The sequence below is a fragment of the Oncorhynchus nerka genome, linkage group LG28 (genome assembly GCF_034236695.1).
Source record: "Oncorhynchus nerka isolate Pitt River linkage group LG28, Oner_Uvic_2.0, whole genome shotgun sequence".
Lineage (NCBI taxonomy): Eukaryota > Metazoa > Chordata > Actinopteri > Salmoniformes > Salmonidae > Oncorhynchus > Oncorhynchus nerka.
In genome coordinates, this window is record NC_088423.1 from 7633849 (window position 1) to 7653153 (window position 19305).

General features: G+C 41.9%; 1 protein-coding gene across 2 annotated transcripts in view; it reads right to left on the reverse strand.

Moving 5' to 3' along the window:
• LOC115112845 (polypeptide N-acetylgalactosaminyltransferase 2-like) overlaps positions 1-19305 on the reverse strand; it is a 139623-nt gene that overhangs the window by 40856 nt on the left and 79462 nt on the right. For both annotated transcript variants that reach the window (XM_029639849.2, XM_029639851.2), the window contains exon 3: positions 9877-10030. In XM_029639849.2, coding sequence (XP_029495709.1) covers positions 9877-10030 — 154 coding nt within the window. The remainder of the gene's footprint in view (positions 1-9876; positions 10031-19305) is intronic.

Here is a 19305-nt window from a genome sequence, read left to right on the forward strand (position 1 = left end):
GAGGGCTAAGGTTTGAGTAGAGACCAAGCTGAACTCAATTACGAGAGGGCTAAGGTTTGAGTAGAGACCAAGCTGAACTCAATTACGAGAGGGCTAAGGTTTGAGTAGAGACCAAGCTGAACTCAATTACGAGTGGGCTAAGGTTTGAGTAGAGACCAAGCTGAACTCAATTACAAGAGGGCTAAGGTTTGAGTAGAGACCAAGCTGAACTCAATTACGAGAGGGCTAAGGTTTGAGTAGAGACCAAGCTGAACTCAATTACGAGAGGGCTAAGGTTTGAGTAGAGACCAAGCTGAACTCAATTACGAGAGGGCTAAGGTTTGAGTAGAGACCAAGCTGAACTCAATTACGAGAGGGCTAAGGTTTGAGTAGAGACCAAGCTGAACTCAATTACGAGTGGGCTAAGGTTTGAGTAGAGACCAAGCTGAACTCAATTACGAGAGGGCTAAGGTTTGAGTAGAGACCAAGCTGAACTCAATTACGAGAGGGCTACGGTTTGAGTAGAGACCAAGCTGAACTCAATTACAAGAGGGCTAAGGTTTGAGTAGAGACCAAGCTGAACTCAATTACGAGAGGGCTAAGGTTTGAGCCCATTGCTGAATTCTTAACCATACCACGTGGTTAACTCAGACTATCGAACCGACAGAATAAGAACAAGTCTTTGATACTAATTACTAGTCTGCAGCTAGGAATTCGGTATCATTGAATGCGAAGACCGACAACCGCCGAAACATCTATTCTATAACGACATTGCTGAATGTTACTCTGAACTATCCATTCAAACCACGGCAGAGAGAGAGGGCAGACAAACTTTCCAACATATATCAGGACGACACACTGAGTGGAAATATATATATATTGATTGCAATTATTCCCGAATGAGTGAGCGTTCATGTGCAAAGGATTAACATTTCAATTGTTATAATTATATCAGTCAACCCCAACTTCCATTTTGTCCACCAAGCCGTGATGCCGGTTTAGCCCACTAGGGCACATCCGCTATCATTTCCTTGTAACTACATCTACTGTTTGTGCATTTCTGTGATTATTTAGTTAATTTATTTACTATGTAAGACAATTGATGTATGGATGACTCGGTGAAGACTGGGTTCGTGCAGATAACCAACAATTTACGACGTTTGGAATGAGACTAACGTGAGGTAAAGAATCATTAATTAATGAGAAGACTAATTGATCAGATATTAAAATTTCAGAAATTTATATTAGGAAAATTATAACTTTGTAATCTGAATATATTCCTTGGTGCTCCACCTTCCTAGTTAATTACATCTACCTGATTAGTTAATTGATTTGAATTGATTTGATAAATTGAATTGATTTGATAAACTACAAATAAGTCTTAAATTTAATGATGCCAAAGACACGACAGTAAGCAGCACCAATAACTTTTCTTTTTAGACTTGAATATATTTGTCCTGCAGCTCAAGGAACAACCATAATCAAGCTACTAATTCATCTAGAACAGCAGACAAGAATGTTTGTCAAAGACCAGCAAAAATGTAATGAGAGACGCACAGGAAAATGTCATGAGAGACGCACAGGAAAATGTCATGAGAGACGCACAGGAAAATGTCATGAGAGACGCACAGGAAAATGTCATGAGAGACGCACAGGAAAATGTCATGAGAGACGCACAGGAAAATGTCATGAGAGACGCACAGGAAAATGTCATGAGAGACGCACAGGAAAATGTCATGAGAGACGCACAGGAAAATGTAATGAGAGACGCACAGGAAAATGTCATGAGAGACGCACAGGAAAATGTAATGAGAGACGCACAGGAAAATGTAATGAGAGACGCACAGGAAAATGTCATGAGAGACGCACAGGAAAATGTCATGAGAGACGCACAGGAAAATGTCATGAGAGACGCACAGGAAAATGTCATGAGAGACGCACAGGAAAATGTAATGAGAGACGCACAGGAAAATGTAATGAGAGACGCACAGGAAAATGTCATGAGAGACGCACAGGAAAATGTCATGAGAGACGCACAGGAAAATGTCATGAGAGACGCACAGGAAAATGTCATGAGAGACGCACAGGAAAATGTCATGAGAGACGCACAGGAAAATGTCATGAGAGACGCACAGGAAAATGTCATGAGAGACGCACAGGAAAATGTCATGAGAGACGCACAGGAAAATGTCATGAGAGACGCACAGGAAAATGTCATGAGAGACGCACAGGAAAATGTCATGAGAGACGCACAGGAAAATGTCATGAGAGACGCACAGGAAAATGTCATGAGACAAACAGGAAAATTATGATTTAAAAAAAAAATTAAAAAAAATTTGGGATGGTAAAAAAAATGCCATTTCATATTTGTTGAACGATTGCCAATTTGTTGAACGATTGCCAATTTGTTGAACGATTGCCAATTTGTTGAACGATTGCCAATTTGTTGAACGATTGCCAATTTGTTGAACGATTGCCAATTTGTTGAACGATTGCCAATTTGCATTTAGATATGCAGGTACAGCATGGGAAGTAGAGACAAAAGTTGTGAGTACAGACATATTTTACTCACACCATAATGATGCTTTTGAATAATCAGGCTTTAACTGCGGCCAGCAATGAGATACCTATGGATTGACTTCCAGGGAGTTTTGTTTACTAACCAATGCCCACCCACCAATATATTTACATCAGTCAGATGGGACAGCGGGAGGAAGTGTTTTCACAGTGTGGCAGAAATGCTTACCTCAATATATTAATTCGTGGCCACTGAAGAACACTGCTGTCAACATGACCCATGAGCATTAATGGTGGAGAATATTGATCAGATGTCATGTTATATTGTAGCTAAATCAAAATGGTGTACCTCAATCAACATTGCTTCACTGCCTGCTACATCTGGCAAATGTCGTATTTGGTCCATGCTCAGAAGAATAGCACGAGGTGTAATCTCACGAGTCGACATGTACTGTACCAGCTCTATAGAGAAAACCATGTATCCTGTGCCTACCAGATCAGTTCCCATTTAAAAGGAGTACTAGACTTAACTGGCATTTAAACCCACCGCTGAGGGCCAAAACAACAACTCATAGGCTTACTCAAACCATATGGATTTGGCCCTCCTGTCCCGATATCTTGGCAGGGATCGTGCCCAGGTCCCCGGGATCACAGGAGGGCAGACCAGCCCGGAGAACAATCAATTGTACCTTTGACCAGCGCTCCTTTGGCTGACATGAGGGAGCCAACGTGGCAGATAAAGCAGAGGAGCAGGGGAGACTCCTGGGCCCCCTGAAGACATTGATCAGAATGTCAGAGGGAAAGCTACTTTGTTACAGCCACCGACCACTCCCTCTCATTAGCGTTCCAACACATTGGCCTCTGTGCTCCCCCTCTTCCACCCCCTGTCCCTCGTCAATTGTATCCACTTCCATGTATCATCTTGCCCCTCCCCCCCTTCATGGTCTTCGATATTTCCTCTTGTAACACGCTCTGTACCACAGGGCCAGAAGGCCTCAAACACAGAATGCACTAACTGTAAGTGGCCCTGGATAAGTGTGTCTGCTACATGACTAAAGTGTAAATGTGAATGGGCATCAGAGATCAAAAGGGGCACTTCCAGTTCAATATTATATGCACTATTGGGGAAGTCCCTGGGCACCTGCCCTAGTCACAGCAATTTCCCTCACAAAAGGACCCACACCCTCCATAAGAGATAAAGAATCCATTATACACAGGGATAAATCTCATGCTTATTCGCTTTGCATTGTCCGATATTCAAACGTTCTGGATATCTGAGGGTATAAGGGCGAGGCCACAGAGGTTTCCACAGGCAAATAAAACAGCAGAGTGATTGTCTAACTGGATGATGAGTGACATGATTATGTGGTAATGGAGGAAGCTCTTCCAGAGTGGGCTTCCTGTTATCTGAAGGTTCTCCCTGGAGTATCTAATATCTATTGACCAGGGCCTGGTTTCCCGATAGCGATGGAAGTCAGACTAACGAGTGTTTTAATGAGGCATCTTTCCTACAACCGCTGAAGACGTAACGTGTTTCCCAAAAGCCACACAGAGAGAACGTTTAATAACTTAAATAGATTGAGCAAAAATTTTACTACAATTCGCAAAATAGAACTCAAATTGATTGAACATGAAATGTATTTAAATATGATTGAAATATATTTATATTTTAATGCATTTATCTTGTTTTCATTTGTATTTGTTATGGATCCCCATTAGTTCCTACCTAGGCAGCAGCTACTATTCCTGGGGTCCAGCAAAAATAAGGTAGTTTTACAAATGTAAAAACATTACAATACATTCACAACACACTGCATGCACTCAGGCCCCCACTCCACAACTAACACATATCTACAGTACAAAATCCATGTGTGTGTGTGTATGGTACATATGTTATCGTGTGTGTGTATGCATGTGTCTGTGCCTGTTTGTGTTGCTTCACAGTCCCCACTATTCCATAAGGTGTATTTTAATCTGGTTTTGAAATTTGATTCTACTGCTTGCATCAGGTACTTGATGTGGAATAGAGTTCCATGTAGTCATGGTTCTATGTAGTACTATGCACCTCCCATAGTCGGTTCTGGACTTTGGGACTATGAAGAGACATCTGGTGGCATGTATTTGTGTGGTATGGGTTTCTGAGCTGTGTGCCAGTAGTTAAAACAGACAGCTCGGTGCATTCAACATGTCAATACCTCTCACAAATACGAGTAGTGATGAAGTCAATCTCTCCTCCACTTTGAGCCCGGAGAAATTGACATACATATTATTAATGTTAGCTCTCTGTGTACATCCAAGACCCAGCCGTGCTGCCCTGTTCTGGGCCAATTACAATTTTCCCAAGTCCCTTTTTGTGGCACCTGACCACACGACTGAACAATAATCCAGGTGCGACAACACTAGGGTCTGTAGGACCTGCCTTGTTGATAGTGCTGTTAAGAAGGTAGAGCAGTGCTTTAATATGGACATACCTCTCCCCATGTTAGCTACTGTTGATTCAATATGTTTGGCCATGACAGTTTACAATCCAGGGTCACTCCAAGCAGTTCAGTCACTTCAACTTGCTCAATTTACACTTCATCCTTGGTGGCTTCCCAATCCAGATCGGATCCAGAGGTACCTGCGTCTTCGTCCTCGGTTCCGTCTCCCTCTCTGGCGGCTTCTACCTCGAGTTCAGATACTCGGAGCTCCCAGCCACCATTCAACATCACCACCTGTCATCATAGGCAGCTCTATGGTGAGAAACATCTCGGTCCCCAAGGCAAGAACCCTGAGCACCAGTACAGGACATAGGGCTGCTTCCGACTGTTCTACCACAGATGCCGAGAGATGACACTGCCGTAGTCCATGTGGGGTCAAACGACATCAGGAGGGCTAGCTCGGAACATTTGAAAATTGATTTTAAATGACTGATTTTAACATTAAAAGACTCCAAAAAACAGCCAACAATGTCATGTCCAGTACCATCATTGGCCTGCCGGTATGACAGATTAGGAAGCCAGATGTTTAATGCCAGCAGTCTAAAAGATTCATGTAGGTCTGCTGGAGTCACTTTTATTGATAACTTTGACACCTTCTGGAAACAGAAGATACTCTACAGGAATGATGGAGTCCATCCAAATCATCTTGGCTCCTGGACTCTGTCCACACATTTCAAGGCTACGTTGAAACAATGACTGGTAAATGATCCAAGTCCAGCTCAGTCAATCCCTACCATTGTGACAATGAGTTGTCATAATGCTGCATCATATGTACATGATCTTAGGGGCAAAGGCAAAAACAAATGTACCCCTAATTGCACCGAATACATCTGTTTATCCTACAGCTATTGTAAGCAGTAATCATGAGCCTATAAACCAAAGTTACACTGTTAGCACTGAGGCGGTGTGCAATAGTAGGAAGAGCACTTTATGCAGCTCACCCTGTACTATCAGTTTCAATGTAAATAACATGAGTAAGTCTACCTCTGACAAGCTTCCCAGTAAAGCATTAAAAGCAATCAAGCAACCCAGAAAAGTGGAAAAAAATAGCCCATATTAACATATGTAGCTTAAGAAACAAGGTCCATGAAGTCAATAACTTGCTTGCAACAGACGACATTAACATTCTGAATATCTCTGAAACTCACTTCGATAATACCTTTGATGATACAGTGGTAGTAATACATGGTTATAACATCTACCGAAAAGACAAATGCCAATTGAGGCGGTGTTGCGGTCTATATTCAGAACCACATTCCTGTAAATCTTAGAGACGATCTAATGTTAAATACTGTTGAAGTAATATGGCTACAGGTTCATCAGCCTAAAGTTGAATCTCTCTCTCTCAGAGCCCTAGGACCATGCCTCAGGACTACCTGGCCTGATGACTCCTTGCTGTCTCCAGTCCACCTGGCTGTGCTGTTGTTCCAGTTTCAACTGTTCCCTCCTGCGGCTATCGAACCCTGACCTTTTCATCGGACGTGCTACCCTGTCCCTGACCTGCTGTTGTCAACTCTCTAGAGACAGCAGGAGCAGTAGTGATACTCTCAATGACATTTACTCCTGAGGTGCTGGCCTGCACCCTCGACAACCACTGTGATTATTATTATTATTTGATCCTGCTGGTCATCTATGAACATTTGAACATCTTGGCCATATTCTGTTATAATCTCCACCCGGCACAGCCAGAAGAGGACTGGCCACCCCTCATCACCTGGTTCCTCTCTAGGTTTCTTGCTAGGTTCTGGCCTTTCTAGGGAGTTTTTCCTAGCCACCGTGCTAGGAAATTTGATTTGATAATAGCCATATCTAGGAAAAACAAAGTTCCAAAGGCTGGGCGTAATACTAAAAGGTCATACAAAAAGTTGTGTAGTGATTCATATGTTGATGATGTTAAGAATGTTTGCTGGTCTGTGGTGGGTAATGAGGAGAAACCAGACTTGACGCATTTATGAAACTACTTATTCCAGTTACTAATAAACACGCACCCATTAAGAAAATGACTATAAAAACTGTTAAATCCCCTTGGATTGATGAGGAATTTAAAAATGGTATGGTCGAGAGGGATGAGGCAAAAGGTATGGCAATAAGGTCTGGCAGCCCAACTGATTGGAAAACATACTGCAAATAAGAAAGAAATAATGTGACTAAACTAAATAAAAAAGAAACTACACTATGATACATTATATAAAGAATGATAGTATCTTTGTAAAACGTTTTGAGGCACCTTAAATCACATTTTGGGGAAAAAAGCCAACTCGGCTCCTTCATTCATTACAAAGCCCACTGATATTGCAAACTACTTTAATGACTTTCATTGGCAAGATAAGCAAACTTAGGGATGACATGCCAGCAACAAACGCTGACACTACACATCCAAGTATAGTGGACCAAATTATGAAAGACAAGAATTGTACTTTGAATTCCGTAAAGTCAGTGTGGAAGAAGTAAAAAAAGATTGTCTATCAACAACGACAAGCCTTCGGGGGCTGACAATCTGGATGGAAAATTACTGAGGATAATAGCAGACTATATTGCCACATCTTCAATTTAAGTCTACTAGAGAGCGTGTGCCCTCAGGCCTGGAGGGAAGCTAAAGTCATTCTGCTTCCCAAAAATAGTAAAGCCCCCTTAATGGCTCAAATAGCCAACCAACCAGCCTGTTACCAACCCTTAGTAAACATCTGGGGGAAAAAATAGCATTTTATCTGGTCAAAAACTATTTCACAGTAAACTAATTGACAACAGAATTTCAGCAAGCTTATAGGGAAGGACACTCAACAAGCACAGCACTTACACAAATTACTTATGATTGGCTGAGATAAATTATCGATCATAATCTGTTGCTGGAAAAACGTATGTGTTGTGGCTTTACACCCCCAGCTATAATGTGCATATAGAGTTACTTGTCTAATAGAACACAGAGGGTGTTCTTTAATGGACGCCTCTCAAATATAATTCAGTTAGAGTCAGGAATTCCCCAGGGTATCTGTTTAGGCCCCTTTTTTCAATTTTTACTAACGACATGCCACTGAGTGAAGCCAGAGTGTCTATGTATGTGGATGACTCTATACACTATACACGTCAGCTACTACAGCGACTGAAATGACTGCAACACTCAACAAAGAGCTGCAATTAGTTTCAGAGTGGTTGGCAAGGAATAAGTTAGCCCTAAATATTTCTTAAACTAAAAGCATTGTATTTGGAACCAAACACTCACTAAACTCTAAACCTCAAATAAATCTTGTAATAAATAATGTGGAAATTGAGCAAGTTGAGATGACTAAACTGCTTGGAGGAACCTTAGATTGTAAACTGTCATGGTCAAAACATATTGATGCAGTAGGAGCTAGAATGGGGAGAAGTCTGTCCATAATAAAGCGATGCTCTGCCTTCTTAACACTATCAACAAGACAGGTCCTACAGGCCCTAGTTTTGTCGCACCTTGACTACTGTTCAGTCGTGTGGTCAGGTGCCACAAAAAAGGACTTAGGAAAATTGCAAATGGCTCAGAACAGGACCGCTGTACACAGAGAGCTAATTTTAATAATATGCATGTCAATCTCTCCTGACTGAAAGTGGAGGAGAGATTGAATTCATCACTTCTTTCATTTATGAGAGGTATTGACATGTTGAATTCATCTAGCTGTCTGTCTAAACTACTGGCACACAGCTCGGACACTCATGTATACCCCACAAGACATGCCACAAGAGGTCTCTTCACAGTCCCCAAGTCCAGAACAGACTATGGGAGGCACACAGTACTACAGAAAACCATGACTACATAAATACCTTATGGAACATCGGGGACTGTGAAGCAACAAACATTGGCACAGACATGCATACACACATGATAACATACGCACTATACCTACACATGGATCTTGTACTGTAGATATGTGGTAGTGGTGGAGAAGGCCTGAGGGCACACAGTGTGTTGTGAAATCTGTGAATGTATTGTAATGTTTTTAAAATTGTATAAACTGCCTTAATTATGCTGTACCCCAGGAAGATAGCTGTTGCCAAAGCAGCAGCTACATGGGGCTCCATTATAAACACAAATACAAAATCTTTGGTAACAATGGTTTGAGAAACAGCTCAGAGATTTAGTGATGCTCCTACGAAGGTTCTAACGATGAACTTAGCCTTCAGATGCTTTTGGGAAACTGAGCCCTGGCCCACCCTGAGCAAACATCAAAAGCACAGACATAAATAAAGGTGGACACTGTTGGGCCTCAACGAACTACAGGCACCAACTGCAGCATGAACTGCTAACAGACACCATGGATTCATCATCAACTGCTAACAGGCACCATCAATCAACATCAACTGCTTCAACAAGGAAGAAAATTGAAGGGTAATTCGCTATCAATCTACCATCATGACCTCCCACAATAAGCCATCTATTCGCCTGTATTTTCTTCCAGAGGACCTGTATTTACCTTGATCTTTGGGCAGTGAGTGGGTCAGCCAATTGGTAGCTTCAGATGATTGTGCCAAAGGTCTCTGCTAGACTGTCCAGTGTTACTGTGAGGCTTAGTTAGGTTATATTGAGGCGCCAGCAGAAGAAACTCTGTCCAGCGTTATTGTGAGGCTTAGTTAGGTTATATTGAGGCGCCAGCAGAAGAAGAAACCCTGTCGTTAGGCTACGGAGGTGGAAAAATACAAATGTATACTTGTCTATGATTAATGTTGCCCTCCTGATAATCAGATGACAGCATGAGGTCCCAGTCTTTCCCCATAAGACATTACTAATAGGTAAGTGCACTGATGTTCAGGGCCAATCACTCGACTACTCACTGCAGTAAAATCACCATGAATTGAGCTAAAATTCTTTCACTCTGTACTCATGTGTTCCCCACTCAATTCCACCCATGACTGAGGTGGAATGGAGACTTACTGGTCGTGTCTGGTGTCAGGGACTCCGCGGTCCATCCTCAGCTTGTCACTCTCCACCTGGTTGAACTTGTTGCGGGCGTAGGGATCCTGCCCTGGCCGCACCACCGTAGCACCAACATATAGGTCCTGGTCAAAGTCTTGCCATCTCACCTTGCCTGCAGACCAGAGCAGAGACACAGGAGAGGAAATGAAGACAGTACAATGGACTGCAGCACAGTAAATAAACATGTTCTAACCTCCCTCCCTGTTACTGGGCAGAAAACAGCTGCTAGCTGTACCTTTGTGTTTATTTTGCACATTCCAGAGCTCACAGATAATTTGAGACTTTCCCAAACTCTAATAACAGTCTGCAGTCAGCTACACTACAAAGACTTTCCCAAACTGTAATAACAGTCTGCAGTCAGCTACACTACAAAGACTTTTCCAAACCCTAATAACAGTCTGTAGTCAGCTACACTACAAAGACTTTCCCAAACTGTAATAACAGTCTGCAGTCAGCTACACCACAAAGACTTTCCCAAACTGTAATAACAGTCTGCAGTCAGCTACACTACAAAGACTTTTCCAAACCCTAATAACAGTCTGTAGTAAGCTACACTACAAAGACTTTCCCAAACTGTAATAACAGTCTGCAGTCAGCTACACTACAAAGACATTTCCAAACCCTAATAACAGTCTGCAGTCAGCTACACTATAAAGACATTCCCAAACTATAATAACAGTCGGCAGTCAGCTACACTATAAAGACATTCCCAAACCCTAATGAGTCTGCAGTCAGCTCCATTACAAAGAATTTTCCAAACTATAATAACAGTCTGCAGTCAGCTACACTATAAAGACATTCCCAAACCCTAATAAGTCTACAGTCAGCTACATTACAAAGACTTTCCCAAACTATAATAACAGTCGGCAGTCAGCTACACTATAAAGACATTCCCAAACCCTAATGAGTCTGCAGTCAGCTCCATTACAAAGACTTTTCCAAACTATAATAACAGTCTGCAGTCAGCTACACTACAAATACTTTCCAAACTGTAATAACAGTCTGCAGTCAGCTACACTACAAAGACATTTCCAAACCCTAATAACAGTCTGTAGTCAGCTACACTACAAAGACTTTCCCAAACCGTAATAACAGTCTGCAGTCAGCTACACTATAAAGACATTCCCAAACCCTAATAAGTCTGCAGTCAGCTACATTACAAAGACTTTCCCAAACTATAATAACCGTCTGCAGTCAGCTACACTATAAAGACATTCCCAAACCCTAATAAGTCTGCAGTCAGCTACATTACAAAGACTTTCCCAAACTATAATAACAGTCTGCAGTCAGCTACATTACAAAGACTTTTCCAAACTATAATAACAGTCTGCAGTCAGCTACACTATAAAGACATTCCCAAACCCTAATGAGTCTGCAGTCAGCTACATTACAAAGACTTTCCCAAACTATAATAACAGTCTGCAGTCAGCTACACTACAAAGACTTTCCCAAACTGTAATAACAGCCTGCAGTCTGCTACACTACAAAGACTTTCCCAAACCCTAATAACAGTCTGCAGTCAGCTACACTACAAAGACTTTCCCAAACCCTAATAACAGTCTGCAGTCAGCTACACTACAAAGACTTTCCCAAACCCTAATAAGTCTGCAGTTAGCTACATTACTAAGACTTTCCCAAACCCTAATAAGTCTGCAGTTAGCTACATTACTAAGACTTTCCCAAACTATAATAACAGTCTGCAGTCAGCTACATTACAAAGACTTTTCCAAACCCTAATAACAGCCTGCAGTCAGCTACACTTCTCTCGCAGGAGCACCCACTCACACAGCCTAGTCAGATTATTATGCATTTAAATAAAAATCGAAATAAAATGCCATTTGTAATTCTTGTCACAGCAACATATGAAAACAAAATATGTCCCCACATAAACACTGGATATCAGTGTGACTAAACACTAATGCAGCTGTTATGTTAATGAAGCCTCTAAAACATACGGCAGCATTCGATTACATTATCTGTCAGACAGGGTAGGGCCACGCAGAGAAAAAAGACCATGAGTAATTAATCTCATTGAGCTCTGACAGCTTGTCTTCAGCATGACAATTAGGAAGGTCTGAGAATAATCTGTCTCAGATGCTAATTGTTCCACAGAAATGGTCAATTGCATGCAGGGGGCATTATAACCGACTAAGTTTGGAGACAAAAAAAGCAGTTGACCTTGTCATTTCCGTGATTAACAGAAGCCACAGATGACCATCTATGAAATGAATGGTGCAGTCTATTAAATGGTTCAGTCTTATGTCATCACAATTTACAGACATGCAGTAGCACATTTTGTTGTAATCTGTTATTTTTACAGCAAATATTTTCACATACCTTAATGCCTAGTTTAATAAATCAAATAAACATGTAAGACATTACGTTATTAGGTCACTTGTTATTTTGCTAATAGCAGCAGTTAAGCCTGTTAAGGCTGTGTTAATGGACATGGCCTGCTGGTAATGATGGGACTAGGTTTGTAAAGAGGAAATCAAATCCTCCATGCCCGCTGCAGTAAATTCTGGAACATTACATTTACATTTGAGTCATTTAGCAGATTCTCTTATCCAGAGCGACTAAGTTAGTGCATTCATCTTAAGATAGCAAAGTGAGACAACCACATATGACAATCGTATCAAGTACATTTGACCTGAAAGTATTTATCAGCGAAGTCAGAGCTAGTAGGGGGAAGCTTGTTCCACCATTTGAACATTTACATTTAAGTCATTTAGCAGACGCTCTTATCCAGAGCGACTTACAAATTGGTGCATTCACCTTATGACATCCAGTGGAGCAGCCACTTTACAATAGTGCATCTAAATCTTTTAAGGGGGGGGGGGGGGGGGTGAGAAGGATTACTTTATCCTATCTTAGGTATTCCTTAACATAAGGTATGCAACGATCCCTTATATAGTATCTTCACTTTAAAGAACTGAGGAACTGGTTCATGCCCAGATCTGCGATCCTGCCCTAAGAAACAAGTTAAGGACAAGTTGAGTCTCTCCTTTATAGCTTCTCCTTGCTGTAAAAGTTAGACAGTTCAACCACCCATCTCTCTAGCTGGAACATTCCTCCTCTGGCTGTGCTTACTAGACAAAAAGCTTTGAAACCGGTCAGTCGGGATACATGGTGTTTTGTTGTTGATGCTCAGGTGGTAGGAATCCATTAAGATATAATATGAGTCTGAACAGCATCTCAGAGAGATAAGGCCGGATAGATCAGGTCAGTGCAAAATGTATGGTGTACCTTACTGAACTCAACCCTAGTAAACTACAGCACATTGCTGTACATTGTGCAGGCCATCCATGAAGCCTTCTAACTAACGAGGAATGTTCCATGGCACTTCTTGAGCAGAACAGCCACAGCGGAGGAAGACTAACGGTCTGTGGCCTGGTGTGCCGGTCAGCAGATTCCTCATCAAAATACTGCATATAATAACATTGTTAACGAATAAGAAAACAGGAACAAAGCATCGAATGACTCAGAAACTGGGTGGTCTTCACATCTGGATCCAGGAGGAAAGTCACTCACAGCACATACAGTACTGTAGTGTAGTGCACAGTGTATGAAAACACACAGCACACAATACACAATGTACACTACTGGATGAAAAGTACACAGCACAACACTGTACTGGATGAAAAGCACACAGCACATGTTTCCTGATCCCCAAAACATGTATTTATTTTTTATTTATTGTTGGCCATAAAAGACTAAAACCATCAGGAAATTAGCTCCAAGTGATTTACATGTTGGAAATCTGTTCCCAAGTATTCACACATATAATAGAAAGACATATGTGATCATATACAAATAATCATTTATAATAATTGATCCGATTTATAAAGCACTTTTCTGCCAACTGAGATACTCAAAGCGCTTTATAGAGTAGGGGGAAACTCACCTGAGAAGGAAAAATTCTGTGTTTGCAAGATGCATTTGATGTACCTATATAATTATTTGTAGCTTTATAATTAGGAGCTTAGTGATGGTAAAGAGCACTCTGCTTAACTTCTTAAGGTATATGGGGCAGCATTTTCACTTTTGGATAAATAGCGTGCCCAATTTCAACTTCCTGCTACTCATGCCAAGAATACAAGGTATGCATATTATTAGTAGATTTGGATAGAAAACACAGAGGTTTCTAAAACTGTTTGAATCATGTCTGAGGCAAAACCCCGAGGACTAACCGTTCAGAATTTTTTTTCTTTTTGGTTCTCTGTCTGTTCAGTGATTTCTCATTGGGAAACAATCTTTTTTAGGAACTTGTTCTCAGTTCCTACCGCTTCCACGGAATAGAGAACTTAAATGGACAAAACAACCTGAAAGTGTTTCGAAACATCTTTACTTCAGAGTAACTTGGTCACACAGCATAAGACAAAGAGCCTCAGAGTGACCACAGTTCTTCATTCCATCCTGTTCTTCTACTATCTTCCAAGGGCACCGCTGTGTGGAGATACAGTGCCTTGCGAAAGTATTCGGCCCCCTTGAACTAATAATTTTGCACGCCCAATTTTTCAGTTTTTGATGTTAAAAAAGTTTGAAATATCCAATAAATGTCGTTCCACTTCATGATTGTGTCCCACTTGTTGTTGATTCTTCACAAAAAAATACAGTTTTATATCTTTATGTTTGAAGCCTGAAATGTGGCAAAAGGTCGCAAAGTTCAAGGGGGCCGAATACTTTCGCAAGGCACTGTATGAAGAGAAGAGGCTAGCTTGGTTGAGAAAGGAGTAACAGAACTGCCGTTATCACTCGTTTGTGCGTTATAACCTCACACACCCGATACACATAGCCACAAGAAGAAAACAAGGTAGCTTACGATGCCCCGATCTGCCGAGGAGAGGTGGAACCAACCATGACTGAGCAGTTTTGGGGCTTCTATATAAACCCTTTGAATTTCCTCAACGATCATTGACCAGCTCCATTATTGCAATAAATAATCGATATTAAAAGGTTGATTGTTTGAAGAAATTGAAAGTCTTCTCCCTTACTTGATTAGAATTTCAACGACACACCATCAATGAGCTGCTCCCAACTCAGTGAAGCACGGTAACCTTTTTGTGCCAGAACGCTCACCACATATCAGCTATCAGGTGGCGGGGTGAGGAGTCATATATGCCAATTATGAATGAAGGGGATGATTAGGTGGCCAAGGAGCTGTGAGGGGAACGGCACCTCAGTACCTCCAGGCTCTGATCAGGCCCTACACCCAAACAAGGGCACTGCGTTCATCCACCTCTGGCCTGCTCGCCTCCCTACCACTGAGGAAGTACAGTTCCCGCTCAGCCCAGTCAAAACTGTTCGCTGCTCTGGCCCCCCAATGGTGGAACAAACTCCCTCACGACGCCAGGACAGCGGAGTCAATCACCACCTTCCGGAGACACCTGAAACCCCACCTCTTTAAGGAATACCTAGGATAGGATAAAGTAATCCTTCTCACCCCCCCCTTAAAAGATTTAGATGCACTATTGTAAAGTGGCTGTTCCACTGGATGTCATAAGGTGAACGCACCAATTTGTAAGTCGCTCTGGATAAGAGCGTCTGCTAAATGACTTAAATGTAAATGTGGAATGTGGCCAGGTTGGGAATTTAGCCATGACACCGGGATGAACACCCCTACAATAAGTGGCATGGAATTTTTAATGACCACAGAGAGTCAGGACACCCATTTGAACGTCCCATCCGAAAGACGGAACCCTACGCAGGATACTCTACCCAAATGTAATCAAGGTTTGAAATGATTATGTTTTAGTCAAATATTATATCTGTTTAGGCTTCATGTATTTTTTCCCACTGCCCGTTTGAGAGTGACAGATAATGATCCACTCTAAATCAAAACAAATTTCACAAATAAACTAAATAATATATATAAAGATGAGATTAAATCAAGAATAGTATAATGGATGAAAGTATTAGCCTATCACTTGTGAATTATATTTGATCACTTATGCTTATGCTGGGCATCATTCACAAGAAACAATGCCTCTTTTTTTTGCTACTTTTTCAAATCATAGTCGCACCCCTCATGTAGCCTAGCTTATGTGTTGATAAGGTTTGTATCACAACTAAAGTGGCTAAATAACTCAATAAAATTAAGCACATTAATCCACATTACAAAGGATGTAAAGCCTAACTGCGCTTATAATATGAAGAAATAGCAGTTTATTAACATTTAAAGCTAAACTTTGATGTCTTGCGTAAGCCACATGTGCCACACGTGTTTTTTGATGAGTGGTTGTATTAATTTGGGATCAATCACATCCCACAACTGTCCCAAACTTTGGAATATTTATTTCTCACACAGAATAGGTCAATTTTTATACTATGGGGGATAGTAGATTGACATAGGCTAGTGCTTTAGCTGTTCGCTAAGCCTTCTCATCTTGTTGGCAGAAGAAAAGTAAATGTGTACAGTTCTTCCAAATACGAACACAGCGGAATTGGATAAGGACGCGGGCAGTTGCGTCCCTGATGTGTCTTCACTTTAGCCTGTAAGAAAGACCAGATCACGTGATGGAGAGCCATGTGAGTGAGAGGTGCTTCGGAGAGCGCAGCACTCAGGGAGACGGCACAACGGCCACAAAAACCATGGATTTTTTTAGCGTGCATTACGGCCACACAAAGGGGATGCTGCCGTGAAATTCGAGACATTATCAAGTGCTTGTCAAATTGTGAATGAGAGACTAATGAACTGTGTACAGCCTGCACAAAAAAACTAAGCAAACCTCATACCTTTCAAGCAACTTTTTTCAAATCCTCGCATCATGCAGCCTGACAATGTATCAAAAAATCTTAACATATAGCCCAACGTTTGTGAAACTCCTAAAGTTACAATAATAACTAGGGATGCACCGATATCACATTTTTGGCCAATTACCGATATTTTCCTTTCCCCCCCAAAAAACGATACCTATATTTAACATTTTTGCGGCCTTTTTAAGCATTCTAGTACAGTTAAATAGTTCACTCCCACACACACACAGGTCTAAGGCACTGCATCTCAGTGCAAGAGGCGTCACTACAGTTCCTGGCTGGAATCCAGGCTGTATCACATCCGGCCGTGATTGGGAGTCCCATAAGGCGGAGCACAATTGGCCCAGTGTCATCTGGGTTTGGTCGGTGTAGGCAGTCATTGTGAATAATACATTTGTTCTTAAAAAAACTGACTTGCCCAGTTAAATAAAGGTTTTACACACACACACAAAAAAAGTTATTTTGTTGGCATTTACGTATGTCCCCACTACCAGTAAAACATAATCAAAACCTATTTCTTTCACTTGCTTGCTGTGATGTTTCGTTATTCATTAGTTTCATTCTCATCCAGGATTTCATCATACATGTCAAGCAGTGAAGTTTCAGCACTGTCCATCTGTGGCCTCTCTTCCTCAGTGCGCTGTGTGTTTCCTCGGTCACTGTGTTTCCAGCTTGTCCAGCTGTGTATGTAACATTTCACGTAAATCCTGTTTGTCTGCATCGAAGTAGTGGCCCTTGTACCGAACATCAAGCATGGTGGCGACACCGTAAAGAGGCTCAGAGAGAATGCCACTGAATCACTTGTTCACAGCCACAACTTTTGCAAGTTTTAACCCCACTGTCTGTGTCGGCAGTTGTGTTGAGCAGGCGTTTCAATGCCATGACAGAGGGTATCACGTCTGCTGCAGACGCAGTTGACTAGCTTATTTCTCCAGTCAGTTGTTCAAATGCCATTTGAAATGGCAGCAGCGGTATGCAATACAGCCTTCTTCAGTACGAAATCCTTGTTGACCCACTGTGCGGTCAGACTCAGCATGCTCATTGGGCTGACGTCGCTGGTCCAAATGTCAGTCGTGAAGCTAATAGCAGTGACGCCCATAGCAAGTAGCTCATGGATGTGAGTTTGAACAATACTGTAACTACAGTAGGGTAACATCTGAAAAATAATGTGTACCGGGGTTCGACCAGTCGGCAAAAGCCAACTTCATCCCCGACAGAGAATGGTTGATTGTCAAGGGTTTCATGACGTTGCCCTGTTGGTGAGGTTTACGGCCCCCATAAATCCCTTTCCCCCTTTTCGCTCTCTACTCTACAGATTGTACTCTTGGAAAGCCCTTTATTGACATAGAGAGAGTCTGGTAACATCAAAAGCTGGGAACTGAACCATATTTCGGTAATCCAACCAGTTGAAAATATCCGTTGGAATATGAGAGAATATGATCAGTTGTCATCCAAGACATTATTACGGATGATAGGACTACAAAGTATCTTGGGAAGTCTACACATTCTAGTTATCAGATTCACATGAAATTGTTGTGCAATTTAAATGTTTTAAGTATGAAATTATTTGTGAAAAGATCAAACGTAATTTTAGCTTCTAAATGAGAGAATTGTTTTCATAAGTGAACGATGCTTACTCAGTGGCCCCGCCCAAGTGAACAGGCATTGGTTGTGAACTATGAAACACGCCCTTCTCTCCACCACTACAAAAGCCCATTGACAAAAGTCAACCTAGTGTTCCCGATGACGTGAGGGCTGCTGTCCATACAATTAGAAGGACTAATATCAACTACGGAACTTAACCAACCTCAGCGTGAGCTCTGGTTGCAAATTGGCTGAGGGAAGGAGGTTCTCACCCATGATTTGACGGTACATGGCCCCGTCCAATGTCCCTTTGATGCGGTGAAGTTGTCCTGTCCCCTCAGCAGTTAAACAACCCAAAAGCATAATGTTTACACCTCCATGTTTGATGGTGGGGATGGTGTTCTTGGGGTCATAGGCAGCATTCCTCCTCCTCCAAACACTGCAAGTTGAGTTGATGCCAAAGAGCTCCATTTTAGTCTCATCTGACCACAACACTTTCACCCAGTTGTCCTCTGAATCAGTCAGATGTTCATTAGCAAACTTCAGACGGGCATGTATATGTGCTTTCTTGTGCAGGGTGACCTTGCGGGTGCTGCAGGATTTCAGTCCTTCACGGCGTAGTGTGTTACCAATTGTTTTCTTGGTGACTATTGGCCCAGCTGCCTTGAGATAATTGACAAGATTCTCCAGTGTAGTTCTGGGCTGATTCCTCACTGTTCTCATGATCATTGCAACTCCACGAGGTGAGATCTTGCATGGAGCCCCAGGCCGAGGGAGATTGACAGTTCTTTTGTGTTTCTTCCATTTGCGAATAATCGCACCAACTTTTGTCACCTTCTCACCAAGCTGCTTGGTGATGGTCTTGTAGCCCATTCCAGCCGTGTGTAGGTCTACAATCTTGTCCCTGACATCCTTGGAGAGCTCTTTGGTCTTGGCCATGGTGGAGAGATTGGAATCTGATTTATTGATTGCTTCTGTGGACAGGTGTCTTTTATACAGGTAACAAGCTGAGATTAGGAGTACTCCCTTAAGAGTGTGCTCCTAATC